The sequence below is a fragment of the Tetrao urogallus genome (genome assembly GCF_951394365.1).
Source record: "Tetrao urogallus genome assembly, chromosome: 2".
Classification (NCBI taxonomy): Eukaryota; Metazoa; Chordata; class Aves; order Galliformes; family Phasianidae; genus Tetrao; species Tetrao urogallus.
Genome location: NC_136814.1, coordinates 47,926,798 through 47,954,712, shown reverse-complemented (window position 1 = coordinate 47,954,712; position 27,915 = coordinate 47,926,798). Strand labels below are relative to the sequence as shown.

Here is a 27,915-nt window from a genome sequence, read left to right as displayed (position 1 = left end):
AGACTGCCTCTCTGCTCACAGAAACAACAAGCAATGGAATACTGGGAGAAGGTTCAACAACTACTGCCATACCACCATCATCTGCCTCATGGGCCAACATATTAAAATGGGAGGCATTACTTTTGGAGCAGCATTTGTATTAACTAAAGGCAGAGCACGGGCAAAAATAGATGTCACTTCAGAATGGATGTCATCAACTTGGAAGACTGGAACAAGCCCTTCTCCTTACTCTCTTTTGTGACCTTTATGATTTTTATTTAGTTTTCAATGCAGCATACATGCAGTGACTAGAGGCTCTGCCATTTGCCATGTCAGTCTTTTAAAGGTACAATGCCAACCCCTGACTATCCAGGTTTACTGATCCTGTCTTCATTTTCCCCTGATTGAGAAGGCCTCTCTGCAGTTTTGTGAGAGTTCAACACAGAGAAAACAAAAGAGGCCCCAGGATTCCCCTTCCAAAAGCATGGCAGTTTCAACGCACTGCATAGTGAAAGAAGGCAGGTTCCTCAACTGTCATGGATGAACAAGGAATATAACTCAGAATATAGCCCTCCCTACTCTGCTCTCACCTCCCTTCCACAAAAAAACACTGAAACCAGAGAAATTTGGGAATAGGATGCATATGTTTCCATCCTCTTCTATCCTCGCCTTAGTTATCTAAACTTATTTCTAACAGGTCAGACAACTATATTTTGAGTAATAGCATTCTGCTGCAACTTAAAGATCCATACTTCAAGAAAAGTGAACTCAGAAAGGAAGTCAACAGTGATAAGAGAGTTGATTATTTGATATTTTCCATATGTAATATGAATATATGTATATGTTTTTTAAAAGCACAGATCACTTCATAGAGAATTCAAGAGGCTTTTAAAAGAAACCCATCCTCCAAACGTTAAAGAAAAATGTTCAGTAAGAAACCAATTTGACAATAAAATAAGAAGGAACAGTTTTCATTAGGGGAAACATCCATACTAAATTCACACATTGCTACAGTGCTTATTAAAACCACTGCTAATAATCATATAAAATGTTATAAATTCAGAAGCCTATCAAATAAAACATCTCATCCTTGCTCCAGAACAATCCTCCCGCTGCAGTGAGTCCTAATACTGCAAGGATTACATGGCACATTGTATCTGCTTATGCCGTTTTCTTACACTTGTCAAGTGACAACAGAGTTGGACTTACTTGTCAGATGTTGCTTCTTGCATTTGATACTGCCCTCAGAATATGCTTGAAGCTTCTTATGTTCTCAATTCAACTCCTGACAAATATTTGTTCATCTATTACTAAATCTCAAATGAACCCTTGCTAAAATCCAAAATATTTTAAAACAGTAAAGACATCAGCTAGTTGGGTAAAAACAAAAGCTTGCCTACTTAGAGAAATAAAGAAAATGTGATAAGTAATCTAAAAGGGGGACTGCACATCACTGTATCATGTAGAGACACTGGCCCTAGGCACACTCCCATTACTCAGCAACAACCAAAACATCAGTGTGCTATTAATCCTGTCTTGGCTTAAACCAAGACATTGACTGAGATGCTTTGAGAAAGCTTTGAGAAATATAACCACACTACACAGTTATCTGATAAGGATAGCATGCTATGATGCTCAACAGGACTACTTAGTTGAGTCTTGAGTCCGGAGTCAGTACAACTGTGTTGTGTCCAGTGTCCAAAACTGCTTATTCAGCACATGTCTGGGTATTGCTGGAGAACATGGTGTGAATGTATGAGCAAATCTTTTTTTTTTCTTTTTTTTTTTTACAGATTTGACAGATACAGGAAAGATGTTCTTCTCATGCAATATATACTTGTAAAGACCTTTCAGACTTTATTTTCTGATAAATTTGGAAATTACATAAAACACCACAAATAGATACATGTCATTTCGGAGAAAAGCCAAAGAGACCTGGACTACTCTGTAATTAGAAGCCAGACTGACTACCAGTAATACAGCTTGCTGCAGACATTGATCTGACTAGTAAAAACAATTTTACATATAGGGGAGTTAGGGTTTTGTTTCTAAATTATCCAGGGTAATGCCTTCTTCAAAACACTGAATGAATCTATCACAGTGTCTATCTTTTTCAAAAGTGGTTTGTGCTGCTGGGATTTGTTCTAATTATAGCTAAAGGACTTAATGGAGACATGGATTAAAGGGAAGACTAGAGTAATCTTGTAAAGACAGACAGAGATATGAATGAAGCAGTAGTGGTCTTATGCAGAATATTTCCCTCTTCAACATTCCACAAGGGAAAGAAGAAAACTGCAAACCTCATTAAACTGGAGGCAACCAGGTCCTGAAAGTATTCAAGTAACTGGATAAATGCACAAATTGCTGAAATAGGCCAGAATTATCTGCTTGCACTTACACACCCTTTAAGGCACAGTGGTGAGGGAATATATGTCTGAACCCATCTTACAACCTCTTCTGCTTCTTCACTTTTCTGTCATAGGTTACCCTCTGAACAGTAGAATTCAGTCTTCAAAATTGCAACATCAAAAACCCCTATTATACCCATAATTAAAATCTGGGCAGGCTGACTTGGAAGAGACAGTTTCTTTCATGTTTCTGGAAGCACAGTGTGCAAATGATCTACTTTACCTCAAAACGGATAGCACTGCTATTTCACTCTCCTGCCTCCAATTGCTTCAGTTCCTTATCCTTTGCCCAGTAAGAATGAAACAGAAGCCCGAACTTTAACTTTTACTGTTTCTGTTGGCCTGAATTTAGACTTTCACAGTATTTTAAGATTTTTATATGTTTTTATAAAATCTCTTCAACATATTTTTGAGGTTTATAATATGCGTGTTCAGTTATGTGATTTCAAAGTGATGTAAAGATGTGATTCATTCCCTCTGTTCTACAATCACACTACTTATGCAACCCAGCACAAGAAGATGTGCCTGGAAAGGACATTAAAATAGAAATTAATCTCATTTTGTTCCTTCACAGATGCAGTGACCAGCCCTGCTAATCATTTCTACTCACTCATATCACAAGATTCTTACCTATATAGAATATAGGAGCTTAAATATTTTCATCAAATGCTAACATACTATCTCTGTAACACAAGTGTCCTGTGGGAAAAGTATAACATGTATTTCTGAATTAAACTTCAAATATATATATATATATATTATTATTATTATTCAAAGATCATAAAATGATATGCTTAGTTTCCAGTGCATCTCATTGGGGACAAACTCAGAAAGACAGAAACATTGTACAATTTGGCTATGAAAAGGTTCCATGGGCAATAGGCCCTGAATAGATTCCATAGCCATTAAAATCCCAAGTTACTGCCATTGATTCCATGAAAGCAGTTTATAACACTAATAAGAGTTGGCTAGATTGATGTTTGTGAAAACAGTAGGAGAGATGAAGAGAAGAAATAAAACGGGTGCAACAGTTACGTAATATGTATCAAGGAGACAAACCGAAAAGCAGGGCGTATCTACCTCTGGCTGAACTTTTTTACTAGCAAGTAGAATCAAAATAGAAACTTTCAGCCACTTAAAAAGAAAGAAGCAGAGGTTCTACTTTTAAAACATAACCCTCAATTTTCCTAAAGAAAATAAGTAGCACTGACAACTGGGGCATAGGATCTGAAATTTGATAAGAGCTTCCTTGGTGCTAGAGAAATCTATTTTGCTACCCAAATTTGAAACAACCCTTATCTGTATAGCTAGGAAGGACTAAAATTGGTTGTGCAACTTTCTAGGAAGTACGTCCCTATACACTTTCTGCCTGCATTGTGGTAATACATCCAGAGCAGAGCTACTGGGGATTCAGGCAGTCCTCCCTTGCAAGCTGCTCTTCCTGACAGGCTCACCTTGTTGTGATGTTACTTTACAGAGGACTGCAATAATGAAGACTCCCAGGCATGGATGGAACATCATCTCCATCAGACATGGAACCGAAACCTCGACCATGCTATGCTTTGTTAGGTTATCTAACAGCTATGCATGTTAAACACAAAGCCCAGGCAAGGATCAGAGGAATAATCAATGACAGGTGGAACCCTAGTGATATAATTAGTGAGAAAACCTAATCAGTGAAAATTAGAGCACCGTGAATCAATCGTTTCCTAAGACCAAAGGGTAGGATATGCCACCATGGTCCCTGCTGAGAAGCCAACACAGATGAGTCAATGGGAAGATGTTTTTCCTCCGAAAACTTCACAAAATAAAGGGGAGACAGAAGTACAGGACTCATTATGGGACGCAGCAAGAGCAGCACTTTGGGACCAAATAAAACTTTATAAAAATTAATAAATGTGGGGTTTTTGAAGGGGAGAGCAGGAGCAAAGCTGTGTGTGCCAGCAGCTGGCTGAGCTGCGAGCCCCAGAGGCTCCTGGGTGCTGGTGACAGCAGTGGGAGCAGGGTAGAGGTCAAGGCTACTGCTAGATAGGCTGAGGGCCCAGTGCCAACAGCAAGAGTGACCCATGTGTTGTATTGCAACACATTTTTATTTATTTATTTATTTATTTATTCAACATTGTTGACTGTATTGCACCAGTAGGCTCTAGTCCTGACCAGCAGAAGGGGAGCAGCATGATTAAGTCACTCAGGCTGTTCACCTGAGTGCTGTGTGCATGCAGCTGGGTGCTGGTGAAGACAGTGCTTCTGCGTTAGCCTCTGTGCCTAGACAAATGTGTAGTGCATACATGCTCTAGCATCTCTTACAGGGTATGAATTGCTTCAGAGAATCAGAAATCACTGCACTACCCATGATTGTGAGACAGTAAATATAATTACAGGTGATTGTCAAGAAAATCATCATACAAGGTCTTTGTGAAGTCTCCCACAATAGCTGTGGAAGTTCTACCTACAGATATATTTTTATGCTAAATATAAGCTTACAAAATATGATTTAATGCCCTAAGTAATGAGCACTACAAATATTCTCCTCTATTGATCAGACAAGCAGCAGATTGCTCATTCTCTCCTGTCATTGTGATTTTAAGCCAAGCCAAGCCAAGCTGCTTTCCAAGCATGCTAGATAGCTTTGTTGCAATGTTCTTGTTTTAAATCCAGTATCAATGCAGCATGCATTCATTAAAATAAAATAAACTTACCTCCAAGCTGTAGAGATATTTGAAACTGCTTTTCTGATTGGCTGCCTTTTCCACAGCTTGAGCTAATTCTATTGCTCCTCTACCACCATCCGACCAGTGATTGCAGGGTACAGCATCAAATGCTCCAGACTGCTTTGCAATCTTACACACAAGATCAACTTCAGCAGGCGAGTCAGTTCTGCCAACCAAACAGTTCTGTTTTGTTTAATTACTTCTATTTTATGATCTTACACACTTAGCCTTACTCTGTATCAGCAGTTGTACAGCAAATTTTTAAATAAGTTTACATATACACAGCACGTTTATATACAGCATATGAATTTACATTCCAAGAACACTTATTAAAATTGTTGTAACTGATTAACATGAACATTGATACCTCCATAACATTATATACCTTTTGTCATTTTAAACCTTAAGAACAATCTAAGGATTCAAAGGATATTAATGATGGAAATTAATAACAATTCTTCAACGGTTACTTTTCTTCGTGCCAAAGCTGCTTCATTCACAAATCAAGAAAAAAAAGTGTGAAATTTGATCTGTGGATTTACTTATGAGAGTAATGAAAAAATAACTTACTTGAAGACATTTAGAGCAACCACAACGGGAACCCCAAAGAGCTGAGCAATCTGGATCTGTTTCTGAAGATTACAGCAGCCATCAGCTACCAGCTGGAGGTTCTATGCAATTAAATACAAAGTAGTAGAAATGGTCAGATACATCAAGCCAGCTCCAGCCAAAGAATTTTCCATAAATTAAACTTAACATAAACAGTGCTGATCATGACAGTTGTGGGCAAGTAAAATGCTTCCAGACAAAAGCATTTTGGTACTTATTAATTCTTATTTAAATTAATAAGTATCAGACATAATTAAGTGTCTACACAGCATTCAAAATTTGTACATGATTGCATTGCTTTTTTCTGGGACATGAGAAGACAGTGCAGCTGATGGCAGGCTGTCAGTTGATACAAATTATACCAAAAAATGGTCTGTGGGCAGGTTCACATAGGCCTATTCCACTTCCCTTTCTAGTCTGACCAAAAGGTTCCCTAGAGATTCCCAGAAATACCATGGACACAGATGTGCCAAAACTGGTCGCAAGGGTGTGGATGTTAAAACCAGAGGACAACAAAGAGACAAAGAAAACAAACCTGAAGAATCCACTCTTGTTTGAAGAGTGATTGCCAAGGTCATATTCAACCTGCTGTTTAACGAAAGAGTTAAGCTGCCATGAATTTCAGAGAGTGTCTTTGATCCCTGCCCCACTTGGCCCTTGCACTGCCATGAATGCCAGAACTGCTTGAGGCTACCTGATGGACTAGAATGAAGAGCTGGTCAGTCTGAAAACTTAATGGTCCTGGAAAATTTACTGAAAAGTTATATTTCATCTGGTTCAGTTCCTCAGTACAATCTAACATGCAGTCACACACACAGCACACACAAGAAGGATAACACCAAGTGTCTGGGGAAAGTTTAAAAGGCTTTAATTGTTGGCAATGCTCATTAAAAGTATTTACTGAGTGTTAGTATTACAGCATGTTATAGTCAAACCCGAGGCTTCTCCAAAAGCTTTATAAAATTTCCCCTTACCTCTTCTGTGTATTCCTTTTTCAGAGGGGCACCAGCAGATACCTGCAATGGTAATTGAAGTCATCATAGATTTAACAAAATATATCATAACTCTGAACAGTAGGAAGTGCACTTTTGCTTATTTTCTATACCACCTGAAAGTATAAACATTGCACAAATGTCACAGTTTGATTGGCGCCTCTATTTTATTAAAAGTTACACTGATACAAGGAGAGTAGCAAAACCTCCCATTGCATCTAAAACAGCAAAACTCAGCAACTAGTTGTAGAAGATTTATTAGACAATGTAACGCCAAGGGGGGTTGAAACTAGATGATCATTGTGGTCCTTTTCAACCCAGGCCATTCTATGACTCTATGACTCTATAACCCTGTTCTACATGCTTAATAATGCACGAGCAATGCAAAGACAATGGAAAACAACTTCCAACATCTGGCTAAAGGAATATCTAACATAGACAGTCTGAAGAGGAACATCTTACATCTTCTCTGGGGGTGATGACAATAATTCTTGCTATTGACAATAGCAAGAAATTGCATGTAAGTAATTTTCTTTGCTAAGAAGCAAGAAGGTATACAGATATAGAGTACAGATTGGACTTGGTCACTTTTGCCCCAGGCATTGGTCTTGATCCATTTTACAGTTATGCTACAGTTAAAGTATCCATCACTCTGGCTGACGCTATGATGTATTACATAACTGAAATCTCTACTCAAAAATAGAGATCACTAAAAAGTCATTCAAGTATTTGCTAGACTGAGTGATAAAGCACAAGAAATGTTCCTTCATGTATAAAAACAAATTATTTTAATATTTATTTTAAAATAAACAAAATTTGCATTAGAAGTGGTCTAAAATAATAGAAAGTTATAAAATTATGCCAACTTTAAAGACTGAAAAAGGGAAATCTCTGTTCTATGAGAGGATTTGCTATAAAAACGACCACACAGTCCACAGTTTTGTGGCTGTGAAAGAAGTTCTAGAATTTTTACTCAGATTGTTTTCCTAGCAGCATGATTCTCTTCCACGCTGCAGAACAGTACTTTCAGGAGTTTATTGTCTGTCTGTTTGGCTAGCAGAGTTCATCTTAATTACATGACCTTGGAGTAATTCTAGATCAGTAATCTATACAAGTGTCACCTTGGCTTGAAGAGCAAAAATTGATACATTGCTGACTTCGGGTACACTGGGGAAACACTTGCACACTTGCTTCAGTTACTTTAGCATCCCCTGAGCAGACTAAAAGGACAGAATGGGTTCCCGTGATTGCAGCGAAAGAAATCTCAAAACCTTCATTAACACTCCCTACTTCCATTCATGCACTACAGTGTGAACTCTCTTCTTGTTCCTCCTTATCTGCCAACCTTTCATCTTGTGACTACTTCAGTGCACCTAGAAACACTATTTCAATGTGCAGGGAAAAGAAAAAGTATACATTTTTTAGCTTTTTTCCCCCTCCATACAACCACACTTCCCTCTCTTAAAAGATGTAGTACTTCTTCAGAACTTTCATTCCTCCTGTTTCATTTACGCCTTTCCATTCCTGCAGTGCCTTTGTAGACAACAACTATGCAGTGAGCTAAATTGGAGACTGTATCTAATTAGTGCTCTGCAAACTATCCCTGTTATTTCTTAAATGAAGATATTTCACATATTTCAAACTTTACCAATGATTTTGTCTTCAAAGAAAGGTGACAAACTTACACTTGGCCCACCTCCATGCATCTTCAAAGCCCTCACTGTAGCAACAAGTACAACCACACTGGGAACCAAGCCAGAGGCTCTGCATTTGATGTTGAAGAATTTCTCCATCCCAATGTCAGCACCAAAGCCAGCTTCAGTTACTGTTAAACATTAAAAACAAAACAAAACCACACATAAAACATGCTTTTGGTTAACCGTGGGGGGATACTTCTACGTTACCATATAGCGCTTTTAAATATACACCAGTATTCATTTTTGGATAAACTTTCAAATAGAGGTCTATTTATATTACTGAATCTGATTAAAAAACTATTCCCAACTCAGAAATAAATTCTATTATTCTTGATATGTACAATATGCCACCAAAAGTAGTCACATGGGGGGGGAGAAATACAAGCAATCAGCTCAGTTTACATCAAAGTCTTTTACAAATATCTAGCTCACCAAAATGGCTATTTCTGTATAATTAAATTTATTTAAAATGTTTGAAAATTCATATATTTGACTTCCTTACATTATTTCTTCTCCTTTGATTTCACTGAATATATGCTTCCACTACAACAGACTGATCTAAATTCCACTGGATTTGCTGAACTTTTGGTCATCTCTTTCTTTTGTGAAATGGATGTTTAATTATAAACACTAACCAGCATCTACAGTCATGTATCAGTCTTTTTTCTCTATTATTAAAAAGTGAATTCTCTAAGAGGACCTTGCACTAATGAGCTGCCAGACATTAATTTAGTGTGACACGAGAAAAAATCTGTGCAGAATTAGGATATGCCAAACAAAGTATTTTTAGTAGAAACAGAGATAAAATAGAAGATAATCTGTATTAAATGACAATCTCTTCAGAGCTTATTTGCTCTAGTTTGTCAAATATGAATTACTTCAATTGCCTCTTTTGAGATCCCCAAAAGTTGTTCTTATTAGGCAAACATAAGCATGCAGCAATTCAGAAATTCAAGGAATTAGGCTGAAAATTTTCCACTTGTAACTATTTCCCTCTAGGAAATTTCCCTCTAGGACACTGAGGACATGGGATTAAAGCATGCTTCTGGAAGGTGTGAAGGGGCTTTCAAATAGGCAGGCCAAAGTGGTTAAATATATGCTCCAAAGGCTCCTGGACCTGACTCCAAGCAGGGCAAATAATGTGTCCTCATAAACCCAAACCCTCATCAGCATGCAAAACTCAGAGAACTCCTCTTCAGCCTTTCCCCCTTGCCAGCAGCTGTATTCCCATGCTTTGAAAGGAATCGCAAGCAACTGCCTGATCTCTTTAGGGCTGGAAGCCTTTGGCAGGGCCAAGGAAGATGCTTCCAGACCAGCACTGCTGCTGTGGAAGAAGGTCTCTCTGTTGGCAGCTGACAGGCTTTTCAAAGCTCAAGCTTTAGCGCATTTGTCTTCATGCCACCAGCCCCTTCCAGCCCTTTGCTTGGCACAGGCTGAAACAAGGGCCTGCAAGGCTCTGCTCCGATGGAGGAAACCACTGGGGCTGGGGAAGGAAGCAAGAGTCAAATAAAAAGGACAGTGGGCATGGGGAGGGCAGAAATTTCTTGAGACACAGCAATTACATCCCCCAACAACACTGTAATAAATGTATTATCTTTTTTTTCTGAATAGCCCTGAAAAAATAGACACATCAAACACAGAAGCAACAACAACAACAATAAAAGTAGTTACACAAACACAATGATTCACAACAGCAAAGCTAATGTCAGGAGTGATCACATCTGCTTTCCAGTAACCTCCATTCTTCTCCTCCATTCTCTTACAATGCACAAGGTGATTAATGAGAGCTCTGTCAGGAATATATAAGCACAATCCATCTTTAATATAAACAACAGATAAACTACCAAGTACTTGAGAGGGTGGGAAAATAATTTGTCTCTTACAGATGTTGCCAGCATATACACGCAGCAGTCTCCTAACATTTTCAAGCTAAGTTTCCAGGGACTTAATCCATGACAAGCTTTTACAAGTGCCAATTTTCCTTAGACTTGGGATTCCCCTTTCTCTACCTTTCAGAAAGCAAAAAGCAGGGATAGCCAGAATGGCACATGCAGCACTTCAGGGCTCCAACAAGGTGCAGACTCTCTTCACACAGCCCCAAAAGCCTGGGCAAACACCAAGACAACTTACCCGCTTAGCTCTACATATATATATCTTGATGCTCTGTGATGCTTTCCTTTGATATGGAGGGCAAAATGCAGACTTGCCTAAACTTGATGTATACAAACAACCCAGCACTGGAAAAATGAACACAACATGGGTGTTCAGCAAGGTGACCAGAATGACCGCTGTGAACATGATTTCTCAATTTGGAGAGAAAAGTCAGTGCTTTCTCAAATGCAAGGAAGGAAATAGGATGCAGTATAAAAGCTGCCTGGATTAAAGCTACTAAGTCCATTTTATTTCCTCAGAGGAATAGGGAGAAGATGGAGTAATATGCCAAGCTATTATATTTTAAAATCTTTGTGCTGAAACATTTAATACAACTACTTTCATACTGTTTCCTGCTTTCAAATTAAAGCAACAATGAAAAACAAACATAGATCATCAAGTGGAAGCATCAAGCTGATCTATATACAGGGTTTGTGAGATAAAACAGCTAATGATTTTAAATGAAAGAAGAGGCGTGCAAAGTAATACATGGGTTCTTTTGTTCATGTTATAATTTCTTGTATATGATTTTTGAAGAGGAGGTAATTACAGTTTTTATGTGTTCTGATGAAGATTTTGGGAACCAACATCTATCAAAGCAGAAGCAAAAATTTGATAAAATATACCTCATCTAAAGGAAAGTTTATGATGCAACTCCTACTGCATGTCTGAACAGGGTTGTTTTTTTGCTATTGTTTTTAATTATTTTATAATTGCCTTTAAGAACGATAGTCTCTTCTGTGTACTTCTCAAAGTACATCAGACAACTAAGAGCGCAGTTATCTCACCAATTGCAGTGGTTGAATTCTGGGTGTGAAGCTCCCACATCATGCCATGCAACACACCCCAGCCACCCAGCATCAGCATCCCATTGCCCTGTCCCCTGAGGTCCCCCTAAAGCTCTGCTGCCCAGATTGCTGTCTTGCAGGAGGCTTGTTGTAACAGAGACGAGGATGCTGGCATGACATGAATTGCTTGCTTTGATTTCTTCTTGACAAGCACAGTAATTGTGATGAAAGTAAAGGGGTAAAAGATTCACCTCCAGCAAGCCCAGAGGAAAAACACAGGTAATTGCAGTTCAGTGTTTGCCTGAGACAGCAATCCTAACGCAACATAGCCAACGAAGCTCAGGGCTGCTATGTTCCCAGGTCTTGCCTTCTGTTGCAAATCTCCCCCTTGCACGAAGTCTGGGCAATGATTTAGACAGTACTAAAAGATTAATTTCTGGGCATAACTTTCAGCCTTTACAGCTCTCTGGATTGTCTCGCTACATGGTCACATGGAGTGTGTAAGTATCACAGTGAACGTCAGAATGACAAAAATTAACATTACATGTATTGGAAGCACACTACCATGAGGTTACTTTACATCATGGCCCATAGGTGAAATTTAGCAATTAATACACACACCTACACATCCTCAGAAACAAATTCAATCAGAAATAAATATTGGAAATAAGTTCAATCAAAACATTCCAGTAAGTTCAAGTAATTTCTTCTGGTAGAAGATGCATATGAGGGCAACCAAAAGCTGAGCTCATTCTCACACATCAGAGTAACTCATGGGATCTTGTTTCAAAATAACTGCATGCAAAACACAACAACAGCTACAGAGCTTTCTACAGAACACTTTCACAACATCTACTTGACCCAGTTCAACTACCAAAATAACCAATAGACCACAGCTTTCCTTCACAATAAGAACCCGAAACATGCAAATTAGGTATGAAAGCAAAAGTAAAAGCTAACAAATGTGAAACTGGGTGAAAGAGGCGATGAAGTCTGCCGGGCAGCACAAAGTCAGAGCAAGGATTTCCTCTCTGCGCAATTTATACTGTTGGCTGAAGTCTCTAATTCTACTTTAGAGTTCAGGCAAATGAACAGATCACTCTGATGGTTTTGTTTCTTGTTTGTAATTACCAGAACCTCTTGACAGAATTACCGCCATGCTGAACACATCTGGGAATACTTTATCACCTATGCACAACAACAGCTTAAATACTCAGTGTCATGGCTTAAGCAGCTAATTAGATTTCACAGCCATGCCTAATAAAATACATAATTTTTTCTCCACCAAAAATACATATATTGTGCTATATCTACACAAAGTAGTCCTATAGTAGCTTCACTTTTACCCACTTCTTAAAACCCTTAGAGAAAGTGATTTCGGAATTTTTATTTTTCCCCTTTTTAAGGTTATTTCCTTGACAATCAAATTTCATGTAAACTGAGACCAACTTCTAGTGAAAGTAACTTCTCCCTAGTCAGCAGTTTCTATCAGCAAATCAATGTCAGAACAAAACACTTGTACTGTAAAGGGCTAAGTCAGATGCATACACATGAGGTGAAGCTTTAGGACAAGAACAGTGAGTCTGAATTCCTGAACAATGTAAAAGGAAATGGAAACTCTGAGCTCCCCATATGTAAACATATCTGTTCTGGTGCAGCTGTCTGCTGGTACTCAGGAAAAGAAGAGTTCAAAGTCACAGAAGCACATGAACTGTGAACCTGGAGCTTGAGGCATGCTCACTGTACTGTACCGATATGGTCTTGTTTAAGTGAAAAATGCCAAGGTGCACAACTGCCAAAATAAACTAGGATGATCTGTGACATCTAACAGGATATCATATCTTTGTTAGTATAGGTAGGGATGTCTATCCATTCTGACTGGCAATTTTTTCTGATGTGAAGAGAAATTGTTATGACTGATTTTGGAATGGAATAGATATTTTTCCCTTTCTTACACCCTGCTCCTGGTTTTCCTGTTGATTTTTCTTCTGATGCGTTCTCAGCTAGCATACAACACTGACACTTCACCACTGGACACAAAGTCCAACAGCAGAAAACTGCACATGCCTATATTAAGGTTGAGCATTTTTCAGGAAAAAAACAGCTTCAATTAGCTCTGATAGTTATATGCTGTAGTTTTGCCCATTGTCTCAACGAAGCCTATGAGAAAATGGAATAGACTGAACCAGCAGATATAGCAGCTTTGGCATCCCATGTTAAAAGCATCACAGTCTGACAGCTACATGCAGGAAGCCCTGAGCAAAATGAATTTTGTTCTCTGAAAGCAGATGAAATGACAGTGAGCTTGTGTTCAATATTAGATTACCATTCACTCAAGACTCTGTGTGGATGTTTCTACAATGGCATATAGACAGCAATCCGGTGCAGAAATAGCCCTTGAAAGAGTTACTAGAAACGTCTGCCTCCTGTCCCGACACTTACCTGCAAGCTGCAGTTCTCAGGCTCTGACAGAGAGAATTCTGCTGATAAAAATTTATCTGGAGTAAAAAAATCTGTAAAATTTTCAACTGCTCCATAAAACCAAAATATGTCAGCTGAAAACACAGATTTACATTCAAGTACTCCACAACCCTTCAACGCGATGCCAGCAGTTTGACTTGTGCTGTCATCCTCCAAAGGACACTTTTCCCAATGGGCAGGAACACTCTGTCACATTTCTAAGAGCAAACACCACGCAGGGTACTTGGCTCCAGGATTACTCTTCAGCTAATTGTTCATTCCCTTGAGACGCTCTAACATGCTATTTTGACCTTCTACTCAGAAACATTTCTTTTTCCAAAAAATGTTGAATCTTAACATTTAAATGCAGTATTAAATGAGGAGCTAAAAGCTATAGCACAACCTCTTGTGGTTAGTCATTTTAAGAACCAATTGCTGTTAGCAGTTAGTGTTTTCCAAAAGCATCCCATGATTAGACAAATGAATACATATAATAACTTGTGCAGATTATTCCCAGGCTACAGACAGAAAACTAGCAGAAAGTTCACTTTATTTTCTGCAAGCCAGATTGCCAGAGGCAATCTGTGAATTTTGATTCTCTCACAATTAAGGATACAATTCCTATTCGTGGGTTTTACAGGTCTGCTTCTATACATATGCTGCATATGCTGGATTTAAAATTCAGGGGGCAAAAAATCAAAACTGGAAAACACAGGAGCTGAGAGGAGTGGCACCGTGTGATAGAAAGTATACTCTGCACATCTTCCCAGCTCTGCATGCTTCCTCCCTCTCTTGAAAATACACAGAAGTGCAACAGATGACTTCTACCTACACCAAACCAATTTAGGGCATGGTCTGACACCGTGGCTGAACTGAATATGTACCCTGTCTTGCTGAAAAGGGGCATTTCTGCTCCCTCTCAACTATTCTGCCCTCCTCCCCTCCCCAAAGTCTGGACTTCTCACAGGTTACTGGCACGCATCTAATGGGACGATAAACTGTTGGAATTTGCTAACCAGAAAACAAACAAACAGAAAAACACACAACAGTTTCTTTTCCCACTGGGTTGGATTTAAATCAGCTCATGTGAGGCCAGACAAGTGCCTGAATATGCTCAAACAAGCAGCAGAAGCCAGGGAAGGAAGGGAGGGAAAGCCCCATTTCAACAGTGCCAAACTGTTAATTTGTTGCTCGCCACCTTTGTGAAACCATGCTCTCATATTTTGAATGTAAAATTTGATGTCTTCTCACAGCTCACTAGTAATGAGCTCATTATTTAGATTTATTACTGGAGATTAAAAAGAAGTTGAAGATGTCTTATAACCACAAACAATTCAAATATAAATATAGAGAGCTGCATGTGGCTTCATGTTTCTCAAAGTCCCTCTGCTAAGTCTGGTGGGTTTCACACCTACTTTTTCTTAACTTCTGTGTCCTAGTCACACAAAGACTCATTGCTCATATGTTGTATTGGCTCCTACCTGGGTGCTATTGAATGCATACTGAGTATATTTACCAAATTTAAACAATTCCTCCTTTTCAGATTTTCATTTTTCGTGGTCATGAATGTGACAATATGACCCAGACAAATTCAAACAAAAGAACTGTGATTTTCAGGTTGCAGCCTTTCACCATTCATAACACGTTTCTTTTGAGGTAACAGAGTATCCTTTTGCTCATAAGATAGATGACCATGTTTCTAAAATGGAGCACAATTAATGACATAGGAATAAGGCAATTACATTATCTCATCCTTAAGAGATCATCATGGCCTTTGGCAAAGAATTATTAGCCTTCCGGTAATTACAAAATTAAAACCTCACCACTTTTTTTTTATTTGGAGTTGCATCGAGTGATTAACAGCAGCACTGATGGATCTTCATTTAAGGCCATTCTTTAACAATTCCCAAGCTGTAAGAAGTGTATTAACTTATATCACCTGCAGTACTACGCAAAGTTTCATCACAACTGGACTGTTTCCCTGCGTAACCTACCACAAGACTTTCATCTACTCTCCCTTTTAAAAGATGCATTTGGTTGAAATTGCAGCCCCAAATACATCTCTCATCATCTGCTCTCTGTTGAGGATTTTGGCTCCTCCCACTCCTCCAGGAAGAGCTATAGAAAATGCGCTTGGAACGTGCCCTGCATTATAAGCATTAGGAAAACACCCACTTCAAGAGGTGGGCAGAGAGCCTGAAGATCTCCATGGAAGCATCCTACCCATTTCAAAGGGCCACGGATTAATACCTGTCCTAGCACTAACATCGCGCTGATTCATAAAGCAGGACAGAGGGAAAGAAAAAAAACTTATTCTCCAGATAGCACACTTCAGCATATGGCTTGGAAGATGATGTGTCGCTGTTCAGGAAACAATCAAGCTGTAAGTGATGATCAAGGCAGCAAAGGCTGAATACATGTTTTTGCAGCTACTCAAGGAATCCTGTTGCAACTCAGAGACAAAATCCACTTAACTAACCACTGCTACACTTCCATGTGCCATGAGGCTGCAGTGGATGCCACACAACAAAGAGCACAGCCAGATCAGAATGATCAATGCTGTTGTCACTAGGTGCAATCACTCAAGGCATGCTAGGCATCAAGTCATCAATCATTTCAGTGTAAACCTTCCTCATAACACATGCAACTATTTGCCTTGGGCTGCCACTTTGTTACAGCTCCTCCAGTCCCCTAGATTCCTTACTAAAGCTCATGTTTTCCTCACTTTGCTCTTCTAAAATCCCAGGAGTGACTGTTTCCTATGATAATGACTGTGTCCGTGACTTGGGTGTTATCTTTTCAGCACACGCACCCAGTGAATCCTCCTCCTAGGAGAAGCAGCTAGTTCAGTGAGGTTTTTTTTATTCCACTTAACCTCTGCTAAAAGACAGAACTTCTTCCCCTCACGACAGGCCTAGGAAAGGATACCTTCATCACTGTTCTTCCCAAAACTACTGCACCATGGTTCAGAAATCCATGAGGAATGAAAAGATGACCCAGTGCAACATCCAATGCAAGGGATTTAAGTTACTGCAGAAAGCCATATGGAGAGCTTAGCAGGAGAACTCTTTGCTGGTGGAAATTCTACCAAGAGTGTAATATGTGTTTCAAGCACACCCACAATTTAAGATATCGGAATGATTTTCCAAAGAGATAAAGCACCACATTCATTTACTACTATTTAGGAGATGGGAAAAAATGTCTGGCATTGAGAAGATGCAACATAAGCCAGAAAGGAGCAGATGAGAGTAAAAAAGCAAGTGATGTAAGCCCACTGTGCTGCAAAAATTTTGTGAAATATTCACGCTCATGATAAATGCAGCAGAAGCAATTCTAGAATCTATTGAAGCTTTTCAGATGTAAGCTTCTCTACATCTATTTGGTGGTAGGTATGGTTTTAATTTCCAAAATTTTAAAAACATATTGTACAAGACCAGCATTTGAATCTCTCCTCAAAGTATAAGATTGATGGATTGTGTCAAACATTAATAATCATTTGTTTTTCCTGGAATTCTTGGATGAAGGAAACAGACTCAGCTGGTTAAAATTGCCATGGAAAGTAATTGTGTCTGTTGAACCATATGTGTGTGTATGCATGTAATCTATCTTATAGAAGGAGTCACAGACTGAGGAGAATGACAGTACTAAGGTCACACACCAACAAATCCCGTGCGGAAGAGAATGTTCTTATATAGATTTCCCAACGGAAAACAAAAACAAAACAACAAAAAAACTCATACCAAACCATAATTCTACTAGTTTACAAGTCAAATCCTTTAAATTGCTCACAGCTAAGCCATTTGTTTAATGTCTAATGTGAATTTCCACACTTAACCACAATTCATGTAATCAAGGCAACAAAATTCCCACTGCAACCTACCCATTACCATTTTTGAAATATTTGTACATTACCAATGGATCCTTCTTTGCTGAACATTATAATTTATTAATACACATATTTTTTCAGTTCCTCTTCTTAATTGCCCATCATCTTGTCATCCCAGCTGCTCTTTTATACTCAGCCCTCCCCCATATTTTTGTGCAACCAAAGGGCCCCCAGTCCTATACTGAATTTCTAATTGGCTGCAGAAAAAGCTGAACTTGCAACCCTTGATTTATGAAGCTGTTATTCAGCCTCTTGGGAGCTCTGCTTGAGATGTAGTAGATAGATGCAGCATCCTCATGCATATAAAGCATCTGCTTCATCCCTAAAGCTTCATTCTCACTTAGAGGTTGCAGTTGGAGCTGGAGATACATTACAAGCATAAGTCTTATTACTGCAGGAAGCAAAGCTGAGAAGTTTGAGTTTCTCAGCTTCAATAAAGCTGCCAGCACAGAACATAAGCATAAAGAGATTTACAGAAAGACCCAGCATATAAAGATAGGCTGCCCAAGTTTAAAAATAGTTGTAACCCTGCATTTTCTCTTCCCACATTTGAATCCAATCTATTCTCTCTATCAAATTATATTAGTTATATAGCATTTACATAAAACTGAAAAACTAAAATATCCATAATGACAAGGTCAGAACAGCAAACTAATATACCATCTAGGATGTTTTATAAAATCAGAGAACAGATGCTGAATGCTTTCAAATACTGTCAATATCTGACCTTCGAAAGCACTTTGGCTATTTATCAAATCAACACTCTTCCCATTAACAAATCGTACTAGCCATATATAGTCTAATATTATATGCAATCTAATTAAGTATTTAGAAATGGTTTAGAAATAAATTTCCTTGGAAGTGAATGTGTGATATTTTTAATTTTCTTTCTCTTAAGGCATAAGATCAGATGTGTAAGCAAGCCTGGTTTCTGTTTTCAAAGAGAAACACTGTTTTCAATTAAAATAATTTAGAAATTCTCAGCATAGAATAGCACATATAGTTACTTGAATACTAAAAATAAGATTATGAAGTAAGCATACTTTCTGAGAAATCACTGCATTTTTTTTCTACATTGCCTCTTATCATAGACTACCTCATAAAAATCACAAGGCAAAACAAAACACCTGCAAATAAAATTTGATGTGCATTTTTCTTCCAAGATCATCTGAAGAGATATCTGATTCCTTTCCTCAGACCATAATGTTACTTCATTTGGGCTGGTACAAAGGGTAGCACAGAACTAGAAGAAAAAACATTTCTGAGTTCTGCTCCAAAAGTTCTTTCTGAAATGCATATTAACTGAACACTTCGTGTGCGTACGCATATGGAAAAAAAAAAAAGCAATGTTAAATAGAAACATGCAGTAGATTATATTGAAACACTGCCAACTATAATTGCCATAATCAAAAATGGAAATGCACATCTATGTTCTTATCAAGTTTCACATTTGCACTGATTTTTCTGGAGCCTTGAAGGTTAAGTTCACAAAATACACACATAGAAATAAATATTCCCCCCTTCGTGTTTGTACATTGTTAACGATTTAATTATAAAAGCTCTCAGAAAACAAATCTTTCCTGCCTGCAGATTCATAAAGACTCAGAAAATTAATTAGAAAAAAAAAAAAAAAAAAGAGGGTTTGACTGACATGATGGAAACATCCGAGCAAACTTGGTTCCTATTCTAGTCCATAAAAAGAACATTAGATTTCAGTATCAAAAAGCCATTAAAACAAACAAACAAAAATCTAATAAACAGCTTTAATTTTCAAAAGATATTACAAATAAAGCATCCACTAAAATTAAAATTCAGTCTTTGAAATGGGACTTGAACTCTCTATGTATATTATGCCCTGCTGACCCTTGCTAAAGGGTATAAGCCAATATGAAAAACTCATAAATGGAGAGAGAGAATGATGGATTTTCTGCCAAATAACCCTAAGCAAAAATAATTCTGTTAGCTAGGGAGCCTGCCTTTATTTCCTTTGCTAAGTGATGAATTAAGAGAATCTCTTTGAACATATGATGTTTTACTGTTTGCATTTTTTAACCTCTGGCTCTTCTTGTAAATAAAAGCAATACAACCAGCAGGTAACAGAAGAACAAAGAGCTGCTCATTTGCTTCTTAGAAGCTAGAGTTTTCAAGTGAGGTGAGATTACCAGCTTGAGGAGGGAAGAAAGGGGAAAACACAACAGCACAGAAGTTGCAAAGTCATCAGTTTCTCCACAGTAGAACAGCATTTTATTTACTAGGAACTGAGTTTTCCATTTACTTTCTGAACGAATAACAGTCCCTTCCTATCTATTTTCACCTTGAGAGAATAGTCCTGGGATGAATAACAATGGCTAAGCCACAGCAGTTATACAATCCATATTTTTAATTTGTGAATGCGATTGGTAGAGAAGAGCATAAAGCATACATACCATTAAAATACCGTGTCAGCTTGTTAGTGAACTCCTGATGCACATTTATGTTCAGTCAGACGCTGTGGCTCTGCAAAATCCCTATCATTTGAAAGTTCCTACTACTGTAGCACTTGAAATCTTCCACTTAGCATCTTCCCATAAGCAACAGTGAGATAGTTCTTTTCCCCCCCTTCCCAGCTCCAGAAAACTTATAAATTAAAACCAAAAAGAATGGGATTATACACGCAGGCACAGAGGCTGAGATTACATACCTAGAGCCACACAGCTTTAGCTCCAGGATGGAGTTGTTAAGAGGCACGTATCTTGACATGCACAACAGTACTTTGGCCACAAGATCAATTGCTGCCAGGGCTCACTTAACGTGCGCTAGTGGTGACATGACATGCACTAGTGGTGACATGACATGCACTGGGCAGTTCTCTCCTTGTCTGTTACTGAGCAAGAAAGAGGACCCAAGGCCCAAGAACAGGTGCTCCTATCTATTTTCTAGAAGTAAAGATAATTTCATTTGCAGTTTGTGGTTCCACTATGACTTGTGCAAGTTAGACCAGGATCTTCACAGCTTTGCAGCACTGCTAACATGGCATTACATTCCTTCCCCACAACCCACTGCCACAGTTTTGCTAGCACAGCTGATTGGGTAGCTGCACAATGAATGGGGCAAGAGAAAACATTGTGAAGTTCTGAATGCCCCTTATCTGGTATGTAGCACACACAGGTATCAGAATAGGTCAGTAACACCCACTCTGATAATGCCATCAAGCACCTCATATCAGGAAACATTAGCCTTACTTAAACTAAAAAACATATTTATTCAAACAGAAAAATACTTGAATGTAGTGGCACAACATTTTGTTTCTCGGGAAAGTAGGGACCGTGGAAAAGTCAGAGATGGAATAATTCAATGTAAAAACTGGATGGAATCATCAAGATTAAAGGGCCACAGCAAGGACCTTCTTTCTAGTGGCAGCAACGAAAATTTTAAAAATAAATCTTTGAACTGAAGGTTTAAATGTAATATATCACACATTGTACTTGTGCCAGAAGACTCTTAGCAAAAGTATTTGGGCTTTATTTCCTTTTTTGGAAAAGACTTCTAGTAAGAAAAAAGATTGAAGTATTTTATGATGTTCAAAAGTCTACTTTTGAAGATTATTCACTTAGCGTATTAAACACATACTATTTTTGTAAAGTGGCTTGTAAACTTGTTATATAAAGTCTGCTTCAGGAGTATGTAAAATGCATACCTTTTGAAATACAACTTTGTATGCACTGGGCAGATAGTTAAAGCAGCTAGCACCATCAGTTTACTCTAACAAGAGCACTAGTGCAATAAAGAGTCAATTATTTAGCTTTTAAAAATTTACTGCTTCTACCTAACTTTATACCATTAACATGTGCGACCATTACACCATTAAAAAAAGTGGGCCAACTAAAGAAACAGCACCAACTATTTGTAATAACCCTCCCTTGCTTTCTTGTCATATTGTACTGGGAAAGACAGCATCAGGCCCAACCTTGCCTAGCACAGCACCCTCTGTAACAGGCGGAATGAGATGCTCTCTTTAGGAGTAGGAAAGAAAGCAACTGCCAAACACATAGTCTAAGCCTGAAGAACAAAATTCAGGAGGAGTTTGGCTTAGGATTCAAAAAATATATTCACACTTCACTTTTCTTCTGATTTACAGCTCCTCCCCTCAGCTGAAACACCTTCACGGGATAAAGAGACAGGCAGGGCAATCTGCCAAGTTGTTCATTGTAATAATTCCTGACACACTGACACAGTTTTAGCTTACTTCTCTTGCTATTTTATCCTTTAAACATCACTTGGACACTCAATGCTCACTGACAAAAAAGAAAAAAAAAAAAAAAACAACAAAAAAAACCCAGCTCATCCCTTCTAATTGCCTTAAAAGACTTTCAAGAGAGAATCTGACCGATAGAGAAAAGAACTTGGAGTTTTACATTCTGAGTGTTTTGTGACTATTAGCCAGCAGAGAGGGACAGATGAGCAGTAGAGAGGTGATGTAAGAAATGCTGACAACGTTGGATGTGTTCAGTGTCAGAAACGATGACCTCTTCCTGAGCAGAGCACCAGATTCATCACAGAGAGTGGCCAACTACATTCTGTGTTGATGAAGCTAGAGTTGCTTCCCTTTTTGCTGTTTTTGTCACTGTGATTGATTTGTTTTTGTTGCTCTTTTTTTTATTCTTTTTTTTTGGTCTTTGTTTATTGATATTTTGATATTGATAATTTATTCTTAGCAAGGCTGTTAATGTACACTCTCATAAGAATAAACAAAGATTGAAAGAACCTTGTCCTTGTGGCACCTGAAGGGCAAAAAGTTAGAATGGGTTCTGTAATCTAGTCCCCATCATTCCTGAGTGCAATTCAAGACACCCCTGTCTGAGAAAAATCTTCATCCATAGCAAGACATTTGAAACATTGGCAATCAGAACAAATTCCATTTCACTGCTGCTTTGTACTTTTCCTCTGCTCTCCCCATATGGGACATGCCTTATGCAAACTTGCAGAACTCCACACCCCTTCATCTCCTTGCAAACTACAGTAAGCTTTTTTCCCTAGGAAACTCCCAAAAAAGAAAATTGCTGGTTGAGCAGGATGGCAACACAACTGTGAAAAAGGCACATTTCCCCGTGCTTTGCCAACTGCCTGTCAGAAGACACTTGTCACTTCTTGCCTTGGAGTAACCGGAAAACATATCACGAAGGGTGCCAGTAAAAACCTCAGTCACAATTCACACCAGGCTTATCCTTAGGCATCCACCAACTTATGTGGATCAGCCACGTGTTTGTCTTTACTCGTTGACACTCCTAGATCTGAAGACAGCAATAAAGAACAACTTAGGGAAGAAATAAGTTAACAACACAAAATTAAAAATAAGTGACTCAGCTGCTCAGCAGTAACACAGGACTCTGCTTAAATGTTCAGCTCTCCTTCCTAAATATTTTGCTGAGATCCCAATTGCCCTCAAAATTTAACAATGAGGCTGAATCAAAAGCGAAAGAATTAGAATCAGTTTAACAGCCTAGGCAAGCCCAGTTGGTGACTGTCAAGACAGATATGCACAGCGTCAGATATGCACATGCTGCAGTCCTCCATAACATCTTTACCCAAGCTATGCAGCCACTTTGATGGGACATTCACACTTGCAGCAGTGATGGGAGATGGAATGGACAAGCTGAGCTACAATAGCTGCTCTGAAAGCAATGCTTCCAATTTTATTATGCTGGCCTGTGACATCAGAGGCGGATGCTGGTAGTATGGCAATAGAGGTGGCCCCTCCTCCAATATTCTGCTACATTTTGTTGTTATGCAACAGATGGCAGCAGAGGTGCAGACAAAATGAAGTACATACACATTGAAGTACAGATGAAGCGAAGGTATGTCACTGAATTTCTCCATGTGGAAAACACAACACCCATTGACATCCGTCAACATTTCCCGAACAGTTATGGAGACCAAAGCATGAGTGAGCACACTGAAGCAGTAAGTGGAGCATTTCAGCAGTGGCAACAGCAACTCGGAATACAAGCCACATGCTAGACAGTCATGCATAGCAATGTCACACTATGAAATAGCATCTTGAACAGCTTATCTGCACAAGTTAGCAGAATACAACCGAGGAACCATGTACAGAGCTGAATATCAGCTTAAATGCACTCAAAATAAGATGTGTAATATTGCAAAGTTTGTGCCAGGTGGGTCCCACAAATACTCACACAGGAACAGAAAGAACACCATATGCAAGTTTGTCAGGACATACAGAACTAATAAAGGGCTGAAGGTGACAGTTTCCCAGAATGCATCACTACTGGTGATGCGATGTGTCACCACTATGAGACAGATTCAAAATGACAATCTACTGGAGTAACATCATGTAAATTTTAGATTCATCAAAGAAAAAGTTCAAGATGTACCCCTCAGCAGGTAAAGTGATGTGCATTGTCTTTTGGGATAAGAAAGGGGGGTGATCCTTTTGGATTTCCTGGAACTCAGACAAACCATCAACTCTGAATGCTACATCATGGCACTGATCAAGATGAAAGGTAAAACTTCCACAGCCAGGTAAGAGAAGACAACCTTCCTCTTGCAACATGATAGTGCCAGGCCTCATACCAGTTTGAAGACTGTGCAGGTCTCTGCCATTCTTGGCTGTACTATCCTACCACATCCATCATATAGTCCAGACGTGGCGTCTTCTGACTTCTGTTTAAGCTGTTGAGAAATGGACTGCATAGGCAATATTTTTCTAGCAACAGTGCCATCATAGCACTGAAATAGATTTTTTTATAAGTGTGGCATGCAGTTCATTGCTGGCAAAAATGTATAGCTAATGATGGTGGCTGTTGAAAAACAGTGTTTTGTAGCTGAAAATTTGCTCTATCAAATAATCTTATTGTACTCTTTGCAGCTGGTGTAGTTTCCATGGCAATAAATAGAAGGCACTACATTTGAAGTGACCTAGGTATGAGGCTTTGGCTTGTTTGAAATTAATGAGGGACTGTGATTTCCCTTGGATACCTGACTTCAAAACAGGGAATGCTTTCCATTAGAAAGAACTCACAACAGTGCTCAGCAGTCGCACTTTGTTTAGATTTTTGTAAACCAGACTTGTACAACGCTATTCACTGACAATATTCAAAAGGCACAGCATATTGCATGTTCAGCTGCACAGTGAGCAGAGAATTAGGCAAGGTAGGGCAAGAAAAAGTCAGATTTAAAAATAAATTTTAAATGAGCATTTTTGGAAAGAAGCTTTTTTTTTTTTTTTCTTTTTTTTTTTTTGCCTTGGTAGTGAAATGCGGTCACACATACAGTTGGACCTACAGAACTGAGGCCAGTGTCTCACTGCAGGCCATCCCACCTCACCCCTCCCCTGCACCAGCTCTGGTGTTTTTGTGACTCTAGGCTGAACTGCTGCTGTGTTAAGTCAGCAGAAATTGAAGCCAACAAAAAGGGCAATAGGTTTATGCTGCCAGGAAGTAAAGAAAAAAGTGGTTGAGGACAGGCTGAGAAAGGAGACAGGCTGTTGCAGCCATGCAGGCTCTGTCTGATTAGCTATTGCATCTACAGCAGCTTTACTGGTACCTCATAGTTCCAAATGAGGCTATACTTTTATAAACATATATTTCAATAAAAATACCGTCTTACGTAATATTGTCTCACTTTCCTTCTGCTGCATGTACAACTGTTTGCCCAGTCATCATCTGGGAAAAGAAGGACAGGAAGTTTTTGTTCTTGTCATTGCTTTCAATCAAGATCAGTTCTCCAGTCTAGCTTATCAAGTGGCCACACAAACAGATGTGCTGGCAAAAGTGAGGGGTTGCACAGGACTGGAAACAAGCAGCTGGAGGAGGGAGGCTGTTAAACCAGCAGGGAAAACAATATATGCATTGGTGAAACTGGTGCAAATTCAGACCACATAAAAGAGAGCAATATGGCCTACAGAGTTTGTAGAGTTCTGCTCTAAAGTAATTATGCTATAAATAAAATGTAAAATAATTAAAAATCCATCTCATATGAATGAACTTTCATTTTTAGATTAAAGTACTTATTCTACTAAAAAAAAAAAAAAAAAAAAAATTTGATTTCTGTCACACATTTCTCATGTTTCTCCTTTGGATGCAAGGCTGAGACCTAAGCTCATGGTCCCCAAAATGTCTCTCCTGACCATGCAAGTCCTGCCACTTACTTTAAGTTATTCCCAGTGCTTCTTGGATTCTTTAACAAGATCATGTAGCTATCCTACACATGGCAAAACACAGAACTGAAATTGCTCTGCCAAGAGCCTAATGAGTATCAGATCCAATGCGAGAACAGGACTGGAAACACACAACAATTAGTCGGTGGCAAAAGAACAAAGAACAGTGAAAATCTTTATTTCTAGCAAAAGCAAGTAACTAAACTGATTCATATAGCCAGAATCTGCAGCACAGCTGACCTGAATTCCCACCATCAGTATGAACAACAGCCTTCTTCCCAAATTACAATGGCAACACAAGGTTCGGGCACGCATTATGCTGAGCTGAGCTGGAGCACACCTAGTTGTCTTTCCAAACCTCAGTTTGGCAGGAGAGTGGGACAACATTTAATAAACCAGTAAGTGCTACGTACAGTCTCTGCCTATGTGTCCTGCCAAACTATTATTAGAAAGTGCATTTGTCAAAACACAAATCTTCCACTAAACAAAGCCATTTACACTAGTGACTATCTGCAGAATCTATGTAGAGCATTCCAGGAACTATTGCTGTTATTAACATTTAAAAAGATCTAAAAATCATGGTCATGTTCTTTGCTCAGAGGAGAGAACGTAGCCTAATTTTGGACCCAGTTTCATTAGGATTTGTGTTCTGTAGACAAAAGTCTGGAACAAGAGCCCTTTGCTATCAGCACACCAAGATTTTCAACTGCTGCAGTACATCACTTTTTCCTCAAAGAGAAAAGCTGGGGCCAAAGACAATCAAAGCCAAAAAACCCAAACCGAAACAACATTAAAGACAAACAGGTATACCAGGCAAAAGAAAAAAAAAAAAAAAAAAAAAAAAAGCATGAATGCATGCATGTGCTCTCAGTGCTGCAGGGAGGCACTGAATACTGAAAAATCCAAACCCAAGGCAGTACTTATTGGGCTCCAGAACCTGTAATTAGGCTCAAGACTGCTGTCAACCTACTTCCATTCAGATAAGACAAAAATAACTTCCCCACTGAAGAGATTGCTTATTGCAGAAAAAAAGTCACTCTTCTATGAAAAATGTTGGATACCTCAAGACTTTTACTTTTTACTCTGCTTCTTATAAGGCCATACACAAACTGATAAGCCTTAATGAACTACTAATTCTATTCTCATAAAATAAATGTACTCAAAATGCAGAAATGTTCTTTGAGTGAAGACTTGATTCTTAAAGGGTAAATGAGCAGACCCAACAGCAACAATGAAGCAAACAACCATTTTCCTTGAAATGAGCAGGCATTTTAAAAAAGATACACAAACGTGCAAGACATACCTGGACAACCTTGAAGACCTCATCACCTTAACTGCAATACAAAACTGACTCTAGGAACTGATATTGTTAATAATACTCTAATAAAAATTATTGCATGTACTTTGCTGCTCCACTGAAGGGTAATTCTAGGCACTGAAGACTATGGGAGATTCAAAACTTATTTCTATAAAGACCAACAGCCAGAAATAAGAAAATAGAAAACCCATAAACATTCTTTAAAAAGAAGTAAGCCCACAAGACAATAGAATATAGATAAACAGAATTTCTACCTGTTCAACACTTCTGTTGTTACCTGGAGATCAATAAAATGACATTTTTCATTTATTTATATTTTTCCCTCCCAAAGTCAATATGACTTACAACAGGTTTAAACCTTTCATACTTCACTGGAATAATTTTTACTGCTTTAAAGTATCCTGTAAGAAGATTTATTTACATCTTCTTGTTCTCTAGTGAGCAAGTTAGTATAAGAAATCTTTCCAATCTCTCTCTGTGAATATGTAGGCTTGACTGATTATGAGAAGAAGTTCTACAAGGCATTATATAACAACGCAAACATCTCCCTCATCCTTTCTAGAATTAGCCATGAATTTAAACATAAACAATATTTTCAAGTAATTTAGTTCTCTTTATGTAATTCAGGCTAATATGTAGGTATGCCATAAGCATACACATATATATTTCTCTTCTAGATTCAGGGCACTAGCACACAGAGCCTTCTGTTTCACATTACTGCACTTCTTCAAAAGCTTTGTTCCATAGGTATTCAAAGAGCG

General features: G+C 38.5%; 1 protein-coding gene across 1 annotated transcript in view; it reads right to left on the bottom strand.

Moving 5' to 3' along the window:
- Positions 1-27,915, bottom strand: part of MTHFD1L (methylenetetrahydrofolate dehydrogenase (NADP+ dependent) 1 like) — a gene marked incomplete at its 5' end in the record, with an annotated part of 137,556 nt that overhangs the window by 50,935 nt on the left and 58,706 nt on the right. The window contains 4 exons of the mRNA XM_079550681.1: positions 5,087-5,264; positions 5,669-5,769; positions 6,682-6,723; positions 8,385-8,524. Of these exons, the coding sequence (XP_079406807.1) occupies positions 5,087-5,264; positions 5,669-5,769; positions 6,682-6,723; positions 8,385-8,524 (461 nt within the window). The remainder of the gene's footprint in view (positions 1-5,086; positions 5,265-5,668; positions 5,770-6,681; positions 6,724-8,384; positions 8,525-27,915) is intronic.